Below are 17,605 nucleotides of genomic sequence, written 5' to 3'. Positions count from 1 at the left end.
GATTTTTAAATTTACAATAATTAGAATTTATGGGTTTATAAATAATTTCGATTATAAATAAAAAAATATTCTAGTGTTATTAATTTTATATCTTTTTTAAAATAATAAAGTATAAAACTACTTAATTATATATATATAATTAAGTAGTTATATATATATATATATAGAGGAGTGATAGAGGGAGGGAATTTGGTGAAGGAATTTGGTGAGGGAATGACGTGGCATCACCTTCATTGGTTGGAAAATGTAAAAGTGGGAGGAAAGAGAGAAAAGAGAGAAATTATTTGATTTTTTCAGCGAATAAGATTATGCCACCTCACCAAATTCCCTCACCAAATTCCCTTACCTAATCATTTCTCATATATATATATATATATATATATATATATATATATATATATATATATATATATATATATATAATATTCTTATAAAATAATTCTTACCATTTTTAATTAATTTTCAATTTTATAAATTTATAACTAGATTATTTTAGGTAAACTTTATAGTTTGATTACTGTGTTAAAAACCTAACCAAATAAATAAAACTTATAGCTACAAAGGATCTGTCAAATATCAAAAAATGTAATGAAATTAATAAATAAAAGAGGAGAAAAGAACATAATATATATTTGATTTTGGCTTAATACATGATATATAAGAATCAAACTTAAACCGTTTTTATCAAACTTTTAACTCTGTATAGAAATATTCAAACTATTAAAATTTAATTATTTAAGATTTTTCTTAAATAAATAAATAAACATTAGTGTTCTTATTCTAATTATGATTTTTATTTTACTAACTAATTTATCACGTTTAAAATTGAAATTATATTTATAGAAGTTTTAAGCGTATTTAAAAAAAAAGTATTTTTGTAAGATTTGCGTATTATAATATCAAATGCGGTTTTGGTGACTAAAAAAATATGTAATTTGATAAAAGATTTGAAGAGCAGTAGATTTGATATTTATTTTCCACAAAAATTCGAAACGATATAACTTTGTGTACCGCCCAATTTGGACATATTGTGTTTTAAATTGAGTATTTTTTCGAGATATACGTGTTTCAAAATGGTCGAATGTGATTTGAATGCATTAAAATATGTAATGTGTAGTGAGAATAATTAAATTTATTTTTATATAAATATGATAAATTAATTAAAAAAACAAATATTATATAAAAATAAGAAGCCAACATTCATGCAACCTTAAATAACTAATATTGTAATAGTTCAAAATCTCAACATCTTCAAATGAAAATAACGCACGTTCAAAAGATTATTTATTTTAAAATAACAGATCAAAGGATTGGGCTGCAGTTTGGGATTTCTCTCATGCGGCATTGGCCCATCCACGCTATTGGGCCTCAAGATTCCAAACTACTCATCTCGATTCTAGAATATTACTTAAATGTGTAAAGTTATTTATTCAAAAATTAAGAATCAATAAGCTCTCTTAGCCCAGTTGAATAGATCCAAGTAAAAAAAATCAAATTATTTTGATTAATAAATAAAGATAAGTTAAAACCTATTGAATTGTTTAAATTAAGTTTTTAATAGCAAGAATACAACAACTTAAGTAACATTATTAATGGTTTGATTCTATTCCTAACTTTTTATTACTAGTTGTATTAATTCTTGCTATTTTTGTTATCCAAATATGTGTCCTCTTTATTCAGTTTGGTCACATCCATGTTCATTTTGATTAATTAACTATTACTAATTTACTATACCTGTATTCTTTCATTTTATTGTGGAAAGTTAGCATTAAAATTATTAGCTAAAAATAACTTGTAATTAAGAACCTTTATTATTTCTTGCCTTTTCTAACACTAATGAAACTCAATTTAATTATTAAAGTTTTGTCAACCTCACTTAATTTCTTAATTTACACTGAATTTATTTATTTTCAGAACTTTTTAAAAATTTTATATTAACTTTTTAAGTATTGTTACACAACTTTTGAAAGAGAATAATATTTCAATAATTGTGAAGAGATGTTTTACAAAATTAATAAATTTAAGTCCATAATTCTTATCAGCGATTTAGAACGAAAACTCTCAAATTAACTAATTGAAATCGAGATGTATTCCATCACCAAAGGATGGTTATAAATTTTTGAAAAATAGTAACAGTTGTAAATTGAGAGATCTTTTTTAATAAAAATATAACTCAATTAAATACTTTGCATCCTAATTAATTATACATACTCAATTTGAAAGAAAACTAGACCGACACAGGTAGCACGACACGATCAACACGATAGGCACAGACGACATGACACGATCGGGACAGACGACACAATAGGCACAGAAGACACGACATGATCGGCACAAACGGCACAATAAGCACAGAAGGCACAACACAGACGACACGATAAACACAGACATATAGACATGATCGATATGGACGACACGATATTGTCTTGCACCGTTCACTAAGTGCTGCTAGTTTAGGGTTTCTTGTGTATTTGTAAGCGTAGCTGGAATTTGCCCTCGATTGCGATTTATCTTTGATCATTTATTATATATTTATATTAACCATAAACTCATTCTATTTATTAGTTAATATTTAGTCTGTTTCTTTTGTAGGCAATTCAATTTCATTTAAATTTTACAATTTAGGTTCCTTATTGGTAAAAATATATAAAATAAAGTTTTATCTTAACGGTTTAAAACTTTGTTAACTTATTACAATTCGACTATAAAATCTTTAAAAGTCGGTGGTCAAAATCCACATTTTTGTTGAAATTCAATAGTTAAATTAATGACATTAATATTTTATTTATTTATTTATAAATAATGCGTAATTAATAAGTTAACGACATTTGAAACTATTAAGATAAAATCTTGTTTTATATAACTTTAACCATAAAAATTTCAAATTATAATATTTGAAAAAAAGAGGTCGAAAATCAATTGACCTGAGTTCCAATTTGTAAATTCGACCAATTAAAATATGACCAAATTTAAATAAAAAATATTATAATAATTCAATAAATTAAAATTTAATAAAGAAATTATCATTTTTTTTAAATTCTAGACATCAAACAAGTTGGTTATTTAAATATTTTTAATAAATTTTTACCATAAATCTTATTTGATGAAAAAATAAATTATTTGTGTTTTTAATTGGTTAAACTAATATAATTTTAATTTTTTAATACAAAATAGGTATTTTTGTTAATTAATTTAATAATTTAAGTTAAAATGAAATACTATAGCATTATTATAGCATGATCTAGTTTTGAATTAAAAAAAATAATAAAAAAGAACTCATATTATTGGAGTTGGATTTGAATTAATGTATATATTAATAAATTTAATAACATTATTTGTTCAACTACTATTTTAAAATTAGGTGTTTTCAAACAAGCTCTAATTTAACTGTCTTGGATCTTTGACAACTAGCTAGGAGTTTAATTATTTATTTTATTTGGGTATTATATTTTAGACTCAATTTGTACATGATTTGATTCTTTAGTACCTTAATATAATTAAAACTCTTTTTGTTTATATGAAAATGGGACCCATCAAGCCAGCCACTAAGAACATAACCACGTGTCCGATCCAATTCTGGACTCCCATCTTCCAACACGTCACGTCTACTTGATGTTGACCGTTGCCAACGAGGATGGTCGAAATCCCCTTAATTAAAAAAAGCTGCGTTTGGATGCTAATTTTTTATTTTAACATATTAATTAAAACTAGGAGATTATTTGTTGTTAATTTGCTTTAAAATGTTTCTTATTTTGAAAAGGGTAAAAAAATATTAAGATTAAACAAGCTCTGTAATTAAAAACTATAATTTTGTAATAAAAAAGAGAAAGAGATAAGTATGTATGGAAAATAATACTCATTAAGGTTAGATGATAAAAAAAAAATATTGAGGCCTTCTGTTAATATTTTAAGATGTTATAATAATAATTAAATATAATGGTTTAATAATTTAATTTAAATAATTAATAATGAAATATTAAACTACATCAAACAAGCCTTAATTTAATCTAAATAATTACATCCATACAAAGTCTTAAAAGGTATGATTGAGAAGTTCACCGACTTGGAGTACCCTTTGCATATGAGCTTAAAAAAAATGTTTTGATTAATATGTTTCTCTCATATTATAAGAACCATTAAATTGTTAAATTGGGATTATTTATTATTTATTGGGAGTAAATTGGGATTTTGAAAATTTATTAATTTTAAAATTATATAAAATAAGGTTTTATTTTAATAGTTTCAAACGCCTTAATTTATTATACACGTTAAATTTATAAAAAAAATAATTTATGTAATTAATTTAACTATCGAACTTTAACGAATTGATGGTGTGACTACCAATTCTCTAAAATTCGATAGTCAAAATCTTTAGTGACATTGTTTTGTTTTTTTTTATAAATACTATGTAAACAATAAGTTAACAATGTTTAAAATCGTTAAGACAAAACCTTATTTTATATAACTTTAATCATAAATAGCTTCAAATTGTGAGGTTTGAAAAAAAATGTTAAAATCTTAATTTGTCTCTAATAAGGAGTTCCAATTTGACAACTTGGTCGAAAAGTTATTTTACAAAAAAAAAAATGAAAAGTAAAGGTGAAAGAGAAAAGAATAACAAGAAATTAACCATTAAGTGAGTTTAACTAGCAAGAATTAGTGTCTAAAAGACCAAATGTTACATGTTCGATCCTCATTTAAAACGCCTTAAATTTAAGTAAGGTCATGACTTTGGAGATTGTGCTAACTTATTAAATTAAAAAAATGTAAAAAATAAATAAAATCATATCTTTAGCAAAACTTAAAATAAAAAAAATTAATAAATAAACAAAAATTTATTTTATCTTAGATAGTCGATATGTTTTGTGTTTTAAGGAGGTAGAAACGACATCCCATCTTCTCTTACATTGTAAGAGTGTTGCTGATATTTTGGTATTTGGAGTAATATTGGTATTCATTGAGTTATACTCAGTGCATGTTGGAAAACATGAATTGAGGCACCTAAATTTGCGGGTACAAGACAATGAAGCTAATAATCTCTATTATTTTCTAGTAAATAATTTTACTGAAGAGGAATCTGAATCTTCAATAGTCTCAAACATCCACTTCAAATCTTTCACAATATTATCATTTTGACATTATATGAGGTTCGATATGAGAAGTCGATAGATTCAGTATGGGAACTCATTTTTGGAAGATCTTCGCACATATTATTTTGTATTATATTTTTTTTATTTTTTTTATTTTTATTTGTCGTTATACTTAAACGACTATCAATTTCATAATATTATAGCAAAAACAATTACGAGGAGAATAGAGATAGAAAAAAATCAATAAAAATAATTGTCCCTAGCGAGAAATAGGTCTATATTATAGATGGAGACTTCAGATTAACCATAACATGTTATCCACACTAATGTTGAGGTTAAAGGGGTGGGTTTTGAAAGACACAATTGCAATAATGTCAAGCACAATTCATGGATCCCTAAGAGGTTGATGAAGTCTCAAATAATGTGGAAGAGACATTTTGGATTTTTGGTGGTCAAGAGAATAGGAGGTAGGAGCGAACCAACACTGGTAAAATATGTAGAATTATCGAGAATTATTGTCGAGAGAGAAAGAATTCTCTCGGGAATATTAATATCACCGAGAGAAAATGGTTACCCTCGTAGATAGTTGTTAATATTACCGAGAGCAAAAGGTTGTCGTCGATTATAATATTATTACTAAGAGTAATTGGGTACAAATCTTGGCGATATTCATTTAATATTATCACTGAGAGCACTCGAAAACGCCCTCGGTAAAAATATTTTTATTTTGACCTAATTTCTCGGCCGTCTCTTTCTTCTTCCTCTTGGCCACTCCTTCTCTCCCTTTAAAGCCAATAATCGTCCGTCTTCCAATCCCACCTCAAAAAAAAATCTCACAGATCCACAACTCCAGAGGTAATTACTCACTTTTCTTCAACAAATCTTGTTCTAAATCTTCAAATCTTTACTTCTACATTTCCAATCGATCGAAGACAAGTATTTGACACTACTAGAAACTATAATCTTCCAATTAAGCCACCACTAAGAATAATCAAATTAGAAAAGCGTCGATCCATAATGCCAAGTCTCTTCAACCGGTAAAGAGAATCCCTAAAGAGAAAATCAAGAAAGAATCGTCCATTTCTATCATCCATTGATTCCCCTCCCCAAACCCCAATTGTAGTTCTCCCAAACCTAATCTATTTTTTTAAAATGTTCCATTTAATTAAAAAATCGTTTAAGAACAACGAGAAAAGCATAACATGAAAAAGTTAGTACAATATTAGAATAATTAGTTGACTCTAAGATCTTCAAGAAGCGCAGTAAGATCTCCATACGAATCCACATGTTTTTCGAATCTAATCTCCGACATCGTCATGATAATGGCATTGTGAATAATCTTTAACGACCTACTTTCATTGTTAAAAGTTCTCTGATTTCTTTCCAACCATATAGTCTACCAGAAAATTATAAGGATAAAGACCCATCTTCTAAGTCTCGTATTTTTAGTCTCCCCAATTAATGCCTTTCAATAACTACTAACAGTTTCCGGCATAACTTATTATATTTCAATCAAATTCCACAAAAGACTCCATATACTTGCAACAACGTGACAATGTAAAAGTAGATGAGAAGTTATCTCAATCTCTTTGTAACACATACAATAACGATTCACAATAATCGTGTCATTTTTCATACATCTATCGTTAGTGAGAATTTCACTACGAATAACACTCCAACCAACAATGGAGATCTTGGTAGGCATCTTAGACTCTCATAAATTTTCCCAACAAAGATCATATGGGCTAACTTTATTGAACAAAGTGTAACAATGGTCCATTACTCCATTTAATTAAAAAGTCCTTTCGAGAAGACGGATTTAACCCATTATTTCTAACCATGAACAAAAGTCTATCATTGAACATGTTTTCTTCACTATTCAATCTTCTTCTATACCTGATACGGTTAGGAAAACCACTAGACCGAATGTCAAACATATCTTTGACCGATGTATCTCTACAAATAGAAATAGAAGCAAGCTTAGAGAAAATATTTGCCAAACATTTATCACCACACCAAGTGTCATCCTAAAAACTAATCGAACTTCCATCACCCACAATAAAAATTAAATGCTCCCGATAAATCTTCCACATGGCATAAATACCACCCCAAATTGCATTCCACGGGTCTATAAGAGTTCTTGGTGAACGAACCAGACTTATCCTGACCATATTTACATTTAATCAATTTGACCCAAATACTCTCTTGCTCAGATACAAATCCACTAAACCATTTGGATAATAAGGCTTTATTAAAAGAAATAAGATTACAGATTCCTAGTCCCCCTGCTCTTTATTAATTTAATATTATCTCAACTCACTAAATGAGAAAATGAGGAATCAGACAATCCCCATAAGAATTTACATATAATTCTCTTCATCTTCACAGCTACACACTTTGAGAAGACAAATAGGGACATCATATAAGTTGACATTGAAGAAATAACGCTCTTGATAATTAAGGAATAAACGATCTCCCTTAGAAATTATCTTTTTTTTTTATAAATGGAAAGTTTCCTCTCCATTTTACTAATGATCGGGTCCCAAGAAGCTTTGGAGCTAGCTTTAGTACCTAGGGGGAGCCCGAGATACATAGACGAAAAAATTCTAATTTTAAATCTCAAAATACATGTCAATCTAATCTTTCTCCTAGACGAAACTGAATTAGAGAAAAAGATATCAGACTTACCCAAATTAACACGCAGTCCCGAACACGCTTCAAATAACTAGAGAATATCACGCTTAAAACTGATGGGTCACAAATTTTTCACGTCGATATATAGTTCCGTCTGCCTTACAAATTAGGACAATCAACGTAGAATTTCAACTTTTTTCAAAAGATAAAAATCGATAAAAATTATTTATAGCCGCCATGATATTAGCATTAAGGAACTTCCAAGCCTTTTAAAAAAACTCAATCCTATATCATTATAAACAACTTCATATTACAGCGGCGAGATCTGTAACAAATCATGGATCGATAGACAAAAGATGTCTTCGTATTGTCTTGTGTAAAAGCCTGTTGAGAAATGAGAGATTGTGCATTGAACATCAAATGTGATATTTAAGAGTATCATCGAGAGCATTGGCTCTGCTTTCGGTAAAAGAATTTAATTATCACCGAGAGTGATTAGTGCTTCCGGTAATAATATTATCTCCGACGGCTCTAAATGCTTTCGGTGATACTAAAATTTCCTTCACCGATAGTCAAATTACCGACACCTTCTAAGAGAATTTGTCGCCCTCGGTGAAACCATCACCGACGACAATTTAACTTTCACCGAGAGTTTTGCCCTCGTTAAAAGCCATATTTTTACTAGTACAGAACACTCTTAAAAAATGATTAAGCCCAAAGCTTAAAGCATTCATAATATCGGCCACGGCCACTACTACGTCTTGATCATACTAAATGTTTCCATAAGAATGAAATGGGAAAAGGGAATTACTCACATGTCTCAAACCTATTGAATTGTAGTCTAATAACCCATTTGATTAGACATAGACTTGGTCCATTTGATCAACGTCTATCTCATAAGGAAACCCATAAATCTCACTCTATATGATCATAATAAATATTCTTGATATTTAGTTGAGATAATAAAAGGAATAATTTCCTCAATTTGTTTGCTAAATTTGAAATCAATATACTTGATTTAATGTAAATAACATGTAATCCAAACTAGAAGTAACAATTTAGATGGTCAATATCAATATTTAAATTTATGCGCGTGAAATGACTGTTAAAACTACCAAGAATCCCTTTTGTCTTAAAAGCATCTCTTGCTCCACATAAAGTTAACCCTTTTGGAGCAACTTGAAATAATACCATTATTTAAATGCACACCATATTTAATCATTAATTATTGCAAGTATTAAACTTAGTTTCAAAATATGGCCATTAATGACAAGCCTATTAATGCATAAAACATTCCCATTTTTTAATTTTTTTATAACTTGAATTCTTCACTAAAACCACAAAACAAAGTAACAATTATAGAATTATACACGTGATTTTGTTTATAAACATTCAAATTTGGAGTTGAATTTGAATTATTATATTATTAAGTATCTCATTTGAATATTAATTTATATATATATATATATATATTTTTATTAAGTATCTCATCTGATTATTAATTTGTAATACCTTAATTATATATATATATATATATATATATTAATAAATTTAATAATATTTGTTTGATACATACAACATTTCTCACCCAAATATCAGAATAAATCCCTGTAGTTTCAACACACTTAGCCGGTAAACACTCAACCAGTTCGCAACGTACAACCCTAACGAAGTCGAAGCCTCAAACCCAAGACGAAACTGATAATATCCAACCTTTTTATTTTCGATTAGGAAGAAGAGGGAATTGAATTAGGTATCTTACCTCTTATATAAAAAAAAAACCTTATCCAAAGATATTCTAGCAAATTAATTTCTCACTCACTCAATCAGTCAAGTCAATGATACCATTATATTTGAGTCTCTTTGTATTCATGTTACATTTCACCCTTTCAGCTTTAATATTTTAAAATTATTCAAATTACAATTACTATGATGCAAAATGTTAAATATATTACTAATCTCTTAATTTTTAATTTGTATAAAATAAATTAAGTTATTAATTAAATTCTCACAAATAATGTTCAGATTTAAGTCAACAGAACTAAATTCAACACAAAATAAAAGAATATTTAAAATAATTAATCATTATACAATTTTTATATATGTACTGAATATTTTAAGGTAAAGTAATTGCAATAAAAAGTAACATGTAATGATAGAAGAGTCTTTGTTTGGCACACAAATACACACACAGCCGCAAGGCTCAGCTTTGTTGGGCATAAAGTCTTTGGAAGAGAGAAAAGGTTCATATGAGAATATACTTTTTGCCCCTCCTTTTCTTTAATTTTACTTATATAGAATTATTTTCAAAATTGTTTAATATTTATAATTTTTGTTAAAAACAATTAAAGCTGTTATTTTGCATGAAACTTTGAACATGGGTTTGTTTGTACTATTAATTTTTTTTTATTATTATAGTCTCTTATTACTTTTAAATTAATGTATTTTAACAAAAAAAAAATATGTAGCCTATAATTATATTCATATAATCAGTGATCTGTTTTAATTAGTTTTTTTTTTTAATTGTTGAAAATAATATGTGACTTATGAAATATATATGTTTAATATTTAATAAAAGATTCATATATATTTTTTATTTGAATAGTTTAATAAGAAAAAGAAGTAAAAAAAAAAAACCAATTATAGATAAGAAGAGAAATGAGGGGGATTGATGACACGTGTCAACGTAGGGATGTGGATAAATCTGCAGTGCAGGAAACCAATCCCGTGCTATTGCCGGCAGAGGTAAAGGCATCTCTTTTTCGATAATGTTAAAGAAAAAAAAAATAATAATAATATATATAAATAAATAAATAAATAATTACTGTTTAAAAGAAAGCGAAATTACAGACTAGTGGTTTCTCTCCCAGTTTCTTCATCCCAACCCTTAAAGTCTTGTTTGAAATATAATTATTATCAAAATATAAATGAATGAATTTAGTTCTTTTGTATAATATTATATTACATTGTAAACATGAAATTACACATCAAATGCATATTGTAATAATATATATATATATATATATATATTCTATATAAAATATAAGGTTTTTTTGTTTTTTTTAATTTAATATAAGAAACATGACTTTTAATTTAATTTAATATTTTCTAAGTTGTTTTATTTTGGATTTGATCCAAAACTTACTATCAAACAAGTATTTTTGAGCTTTTTATTTGTTAAATTATTATAATACTTTTTTTATTTAAAATTTAAAATTTATAAAAATAAAGTAATAATATTAAATTTATAAAAAAACCCAGATAAAATTTTAAAAGAAACTCAAAAACCCACGTCAATGAAGCTCTAAACAAGTCCTTATATATATATATATATATATATATATATATATAAAAAGAGTTATGTAGTTATGTTACTAAAAATACAACCTCTTTATTTTATATCTTTTTATCATTTGAGTTTAAATTTGAGTATTTTTAGTTAAAATTAAATCAAGAGAGTTGATATATAAAGTAAACTCATTATAAAAAAAGAATTATGATGTTTTGTTATTAAAATTTACTCAAAAGTTAAAAGTAAGGAATTAGTCATGTGATGACACTATACACTATGCAAATTATATATAAATATAATTAAAATTATATATATGAACAAGTGAACGTGGGAGATGAGTGACTTATTTATAGCAAATATATGATGCCACTTTTGAAAGTGGACCTCCATTTTCTTTTTGGGTTTTTCCTTAACATAGCCACGGACAGCTAAATTCTAATTATTTCCCACTTCTTTTTTTTCTGTGTGTACTTTCACATCATTATAAGAAAATTAGGATTTTCAAGTATTTTTTATTTTATTTTATTATTTTTTATTTTATTTTTATTCATATTGTATAATGATAAGTGACCTAACTTAACCTATGATAAAAGAGGGAGGTGAAGAGCAACCCTACTGTCCCATTCTCATGGGGACAATTGTTTTTATTGACCTTACAAATAATGCAACAATTTTCATACATATTTTAAACAAAATTATATATAATATTAATAAAACTATTCTAAAATACAAAGTAATCAAAAAAAATGTGATTAGGAAATGTGGTTTTGTTTGAAATATACCCAAAACAATATAAATTTATTTAAAGAAATTAGTATAATATTTAAAAGCATAACTCCACACTTCAAAAGAAATTATAATAATAATTTAGTACATCAATAAAGTAATATGATATCCTAAATAGAGCAATAAAAAATATCAAAAAAAAAAAAACAAGACAATAATTAAAGTTTCACAACCAAGAGATTCTATATTGACAACAAAATTATAGTAATAATTGTATTAGACGATTATATGTTAATTTTTAAAAAATAAAATTTTGATTATAAAAAGTCAACACAAACTACCTTAAACTTATAAAAATTTAATTTTGTAATGAGGATATCTTATTAAATGTCATCCTAAACAACAAAATCAAATTTTAAACATTTTATTAGAATTAATTTGAGCATTTTAAAATAATATATAAACTTATTTTAACGGGAGAAATTTGAAAAAATAACATTCATATTAAGGGTAAATGAGTTGGTGACCACTTTATATTTTTTTGACGAAATTGTTTCTGTCGCGATACGCAACCGGATGTCATGTGAAAAGTCCAGAAATCGCGAGACGCAATTTTTTTAAAAAATAAATAAATTTTGTGTCTCGCGATTGTGAACTTTTCACATGGCGACAGATACAATTTCGTCAAAAAAATATGAAGCGATCATTAGCTCATTTAAGATTATGCGCTGATCACCAGCTCATTTACCTCTTTTTAGGGTCATTTCGTCAAATTTTCCTTTCAACAAGAACAATTAAATTGTGAAAGTTAATTGTTTTTCTCGAGCTGAATAACCTATTAAGTAACGTTTTTATTTAGTTTTTTTTCATGTCATGTTTTTCTCGTTGTGCTTAAACGATTTTTATCATTTTTAATATATATAGACTTTTTTAAGAAAAGAAGATAAATAGTAACAAATAAATGTCAAAACAAACTAGCCTTAGCTAGATATATATAGATACATTGTATAATGTATATATGCATAAACTGGCTGGCGTGGGGTTAGTTAAGTTATAAGCGTCGTGAGCTGGATCCACACTCAACGGAGATACCCACTTTCTTTCTAAATATATTTTTTTATTATTATATTTTCCGTCAATTACATTATTATTATTTATTAAATTGATTACAACATAATATTAATTTATTTTTAAATTAAATTAAAATAAAAGTATAAATATGAATTATTAATAAGAATATTATATTATATAGAATACAAAAGACTCACAATCTGATGAATTATGCTCATTGCTAAGCAACATGTCTTCAACCTCTCTTTATCTCACTAACACACAAACCAATTATCTAAAAATCTTCAATTTCTCTCTCTAGAAATTCGAACTGAGTAATCCGGATTGGTTCTCTTCTACGTGATTTGGATTTCAGCTGCTGATTCTGTGGTTTTTGATTATATATGTATCTACTGGCTTCAATTTGAAGCTTGACAAATGAATCTGGGAAGTCAGACGGTAAATCCTTCGTCGATGCAGTGTTCGACTGCGTCTTGGAAGTCTACTGCCGCCGGCGGCGGAGATGTAGTCGCGGACAAGTTTCCGGCCGGTCTCCGTGTTCTTGTGGTGGATGATGATCCGACTTGTTTGTTTATATTGGAGAAGATGTTACGGACTTGTTATTATGAAGGTATATATGAATCTTTTGTGTTTTAGATGTTGTAATCTTTGGATATTGTGAATTTTCTTTTTCTAGAGGAGTTGACTATTTGATTGAGTGATGTTTTCTCTTCTTCATTTCGTTAAGCATGGATTAACTCTTCATCGAACGTTTATTAGGAATCTGTTCATCAGATTTGAGTCTAATTGAAGATATATATAATAGAATTTATCAATTGGATTCTGTGATTCGGATATTGGTTGATTTGAGGCTGAATTGAATAAAATTGGTCCAGGTTTAGTGGTGTTGTAGTATAAATCATATGATTGTTGCGATTTGCAGTTACGAAGTGTAATAGAGCAGAGGTGGCATTGTCTAGACTGCGTGAGAGAAGGAATGGATATGATATTGTTATAAGTGATGTTCACATGCCAGACATGGATGGATTTAAGCTTCTTGAGCACATTGGTTTGGAGATGGATTTGCCTGTTATCAGTAAGTGATTGATTTCTTGATATGAAGTGGCATAACTATTAGTATTTTTCCATGTTTGATTCGAGTTTTCTGTTTCTGTTTTCCAGTGATGTCAGCTGATGATAGTAAAAGTGTGGTAATGAAAGGTGTTACACATGGTGCGTGTGATTATCTGATCAAACCAGTTCGTATAGAGGCATTAAGGAACATATGGCAGCATGTGATTAGGAAGAAAAAGAATGAATGGAGGGAATCAAGGGATTTCGATCAATCGGGAAGTGCTGATGATGGGGATCGGATTGTAAGACAGCCGGAGGAAGCTGATTTTTCATCATCTGCAAATGAAGGGAGTTGGAGAAGTTCGAAAAAGAGGAAGGAAGAGGAAGATGAGGTAGAGGCAGAGGATAGAGACGATTCGTCTACTCTGAAGAAACCACGTGTGGTTTGGTCTGTTGAACTCCATCAGCAGTTTGTGGCTGCTGTCAATCAACTTGGCATAGAAAGTATGAACACTTCTGCCTCTTATCCAAATAGTTTTTTCATGCCTTTGTTTATGTGATTCTGAAACCCTTTTCTTCCTAATGAATACAGAAGCTGTTCCTAAGAAGATTCTGGAATTGATGAACGTTCCAGGTCTCACCAGAGAAAATGTTGCTAGCCACCTTCAGGTATGTTACTTAAATCAAACTATTACCAATTGCCCTTTTACTTGTTCTTTCTTTTTAAGCACTGAAATTTTGATCTGCAGAAATATCGCCTGTATCTTAGAAGGCTAAGTGGAGTTTCACAGCACCAAGGTGGCCTTAGTAACCCATTTATGGGACACCCAGACGGAGGTTTTGGGCAAATATCATCACTCAATGGGCTCGATTTTCAAGCTTTAGCAGCCAGTGGCCAAATCCCTGCTCAAAGTCTAGCTACAATCCAAGCTGCAGCACTTGGCAGATCCATCACTACTAAACCCGCCATATCCATTCCACTTACGGATCAAAGAAACCTCTTTAGCTTCGAAACCTCCAAATTGAGATACAGTGATATCGGGCAACAACTAAGCAGTAATAACAATAACAAGCAAATCAATCTTCTTCATGGGATCCCAACTTCTGTAGAGCCGAAGCAACTTGCAAGTTTACAACAATCTGCACAGAATTTCAGAAACATAAATACACAAGGGAATTCACACAGTAGTAACAATGGGATTTCTGGTTCTGTGGCTCAAGGGATCTTGACGAGATGTAATAATGTCGATAATCTCGACACCAGGGTGACAACGTACAATGCAGTTGTACCACCCCAGGCTAGCTCGGTGGTTGATTTTACTAGTTCCCAAAATCCTGATATTTCGGTTAACAGCTTTTCACATGGAAGTAATATAGTGATGAACTCTAAAGGCATTCTTCAAGAAGAGGTTAACTCGGAAATGAAAAGATCCAGAGGGTTTTCTTCGAATTTCGATATCTTAACCGAATTGCAGCAGCATCATCAACAACAGCAGCATAAATCACATGATAATTGGGAGTTACAAACTGCTGGTGGATTGACATTTGATTCCTCCCAAAACATAAACATATCTTCAGGCCAAGATATTCCATCGTCTAGCCTTGTCCACCAACAAGGATTTGCATACGCTCAAAACGGGGCTCAGAACAGAAATACTTCATCAGTTGGAAAGATGACCTTCTCAATGGAAAATAATAATAATAATAATAACAGGAATGTCATCGGTGGTGCTGCTGTGGTCTCACAACAATTCAACCACTCTATTTACGCTGACAATTTGGTGCGTGCGAAAACAGAGAGGTTTCCAGACATCAGCAATCAAAATGCGTTTTTTCCAGAACAATACACTCAGGAGGATCTCATGAGCGCAATTCTAAAACAGGTAATTGGTCAGTAATATTTCGTAGAAAATGTTTCATTTGGCTTGGCCTATTTTGTGACTAAAAAAAATTCCCCTGTTTGAATTGCAGCAGCAAGAAGGAGTCGGGTTAATGACAAATGAATTCGGGTTTGATGGATATTCCTTGGATAATCTCCCGGTCTAGTAGTACTTACAAACCAAAACGCGATTTCATCATGTACATAGATTCCTGTTAGGAAAAGTACTGCCCCTGGTAACATCAATTTACACTTGTTAAAGCTGTTAATTTTCCTTAGGTACTATGGAAAAAAATTCTTTTGTGCCTATTTTTTTTTTGTGAACTTTTCATTGCCAAAAAAAAACATCTTTTTATGTCGGGTTAGATGGGATGATGATCTGTTACCTTATTTATATTCAATAACACCTCCCACCCCTTTGTTTCTTTTTTGGGGGATTGATCGCCATGTGCAAAATTTTACTTAGATTTGCTCGGTACTACTTCAGTTTTGGAATCGTAATATTTCCTCCTTTCATAACGTTTAGTAAGGTTGTAAAGTTTCAATTATTCGGCTTTGACTGTTGCTATTATTGCACTTTGGAGTTTGTTAGATGAAAGAATTATTTGAAAACGACTTAGGAAAGACATCTGAGCACTTAGTGGTGGGTTAATTGTTGATGTTATTTATTTTATTTAATTTAGACAAATGTGTCAACAATTTACCCATCCAATATTTTGTTAGGATAAATAATTTTGTGGTAACGTGTGTATATTGACTTATAATATAATATAGAACATTTAATGTTGGACGGCACCATATATAATAATTGAGCATTTGGTTGTAAAAGAATGGACAGGTCATAAGAGGAGGATGAGGCATTAATAAATAATAATTGTGATGTTTTATTGAAAAAGGTGGTGAAAGAAAATGACCGAATTGGGTTTAAATAGCTTAAAAATAATTATTCAATCGTATTCATCATTATGGGAGGGCATTGAACAGTCTTTATCACCTTTCTTCATCTTAGCTTATATTTTATTTATTTTGTAGTTAGAGACCAAGATAAAACGAAATTTAAAATTCTTGTTTTTGTTGAGTGAGTCTCTATCAACAAATTTGGAGATAATTAACCATTATTTTGATCATAATTTATTATCTTGTTTAAATAGAGAATAAATAACAAAGTAAATAGAGAAAAAAAAAAAAACAGAAACAAATTTAGACACTTAACAAGAAAAAATTAAAATAAAAAATCAAGATCACAAAAATTATCTAAAAAGAGCAATGAAATTACCCGTCGAGCCTACATTTTTATCGGATCTTAGACAACGTCATTACAATATTATTTATATTTATTTTTTGAAATTTTAAAAATTGAGTAGACCTTTTCCGTATTTTTAATTTAAAATGTTCTTAATTAAAATGTAATACAAGACTTTTGGTTTATCTGAGTTTTTTTTTAAATCAAATAGATTAATTGTAATTAGGATTATGTAATTTGTGATCAAGCTTAAAATCTTAATCTACAACTTCTGTATCAAACTTTTTTATTATAAAATAAAAAATATGATTTACAAAACAATTTGGATTCATAATTTATCCACAAACTAAGTTGGGAAAAGAACAATGATATCAATTATTTTATAGACACGGACCATACTTCTTTTTATCAAAACTAAAGAAAGGAAAAACTACTTTCTAAATAGATTATTTTTCAAATATGGACTAAAAGGTACCCTTATTACTAATTTCTCCTTTATTTTTTTTAAAAGATAAAATTTTATTTCATTCATGTTAGGTTGTCTTTTATATAAACAAGAAAAATGTTCTTGCTATCTTTTTAATATATTTGAAGACAGTTTTGAATTCAAAATAATT

The 17,605-nt window shown here is 28.6% G+C and overlaps 1 protein-coding gene across 1 annotated transcript; it reads left to right on the top strand.

The window, feature by feature from the left end:
- The first annotated feature begins 13,028 nt into the window (after window positions 1-13,028).
- LOC124919267 (two-component response regulator ARR2-like) lies at window positions 13,029-16,170 on the top strand. Its single transcript, XM_047459471.1, has 6 exons — window positions 13,029-13,423; window positions 13,736-13,888; window positions 13,975-14,370; window positions 14,459-14,535; window positions 14,616-15,749; window positions 15,838-16,170. Exons 1-6 carry the CDS (start codon window positions 13,231-13,233, stop codon window positions 15,910-15,912), a joined length of 2,028 nt encoding a protein of 675 aa, XP_047315427.1. The 5' UTR covers window positions 13,029-13,230; the 3' UTR covers window positions 15,913-16,170.
- Window positions 16,171-17,605: the final 1,435 nt, after the last annotated feature.

Source organism: Impatiens glandulifera, chromosome 1, assembly GCF_907164915.1.
Source record: "Impatiens glandulifera chromosome 1, dImpGla2.1, whole genome shotgun sequence".
Classification (NCBI taxonomy): domain Eukaryota; kingdom Viridiplantae; phylum Streptophyta; class Magnoliopsida; order Ericales; family Balsaminaceae; genus Impatiens; species Impatiens glandulifera.
This window is presented reverse-complemented; position numbering and strand designations above follow the sequence as displayed.

Excerpts from the sequence above, each read along its gene's own strand:
- LOC124919267 (XM_047459471.1), top strand. The coding sequence starts at position 13,231 with ATGAATCTGGGAAGTCAGACGGTAAATCCTTCGTCGATGCAGTGTTCG. Across the intron at positions 13,889-13,974 it reads GATGGATTTGCCTGTTATCA|TGATGTCAGCTGATGATAGT; the intron begins GTAAGTGATTGA and ends TCTGTTTTCCAG. Across the intron at positions 14,536-14,615 it reads ATGTTGCTAGCCACCTTCAG|AAATATCGCCTGTATCTTAG; the intron begins GTATGTTACTTA and ends TTTGATCTGCAG.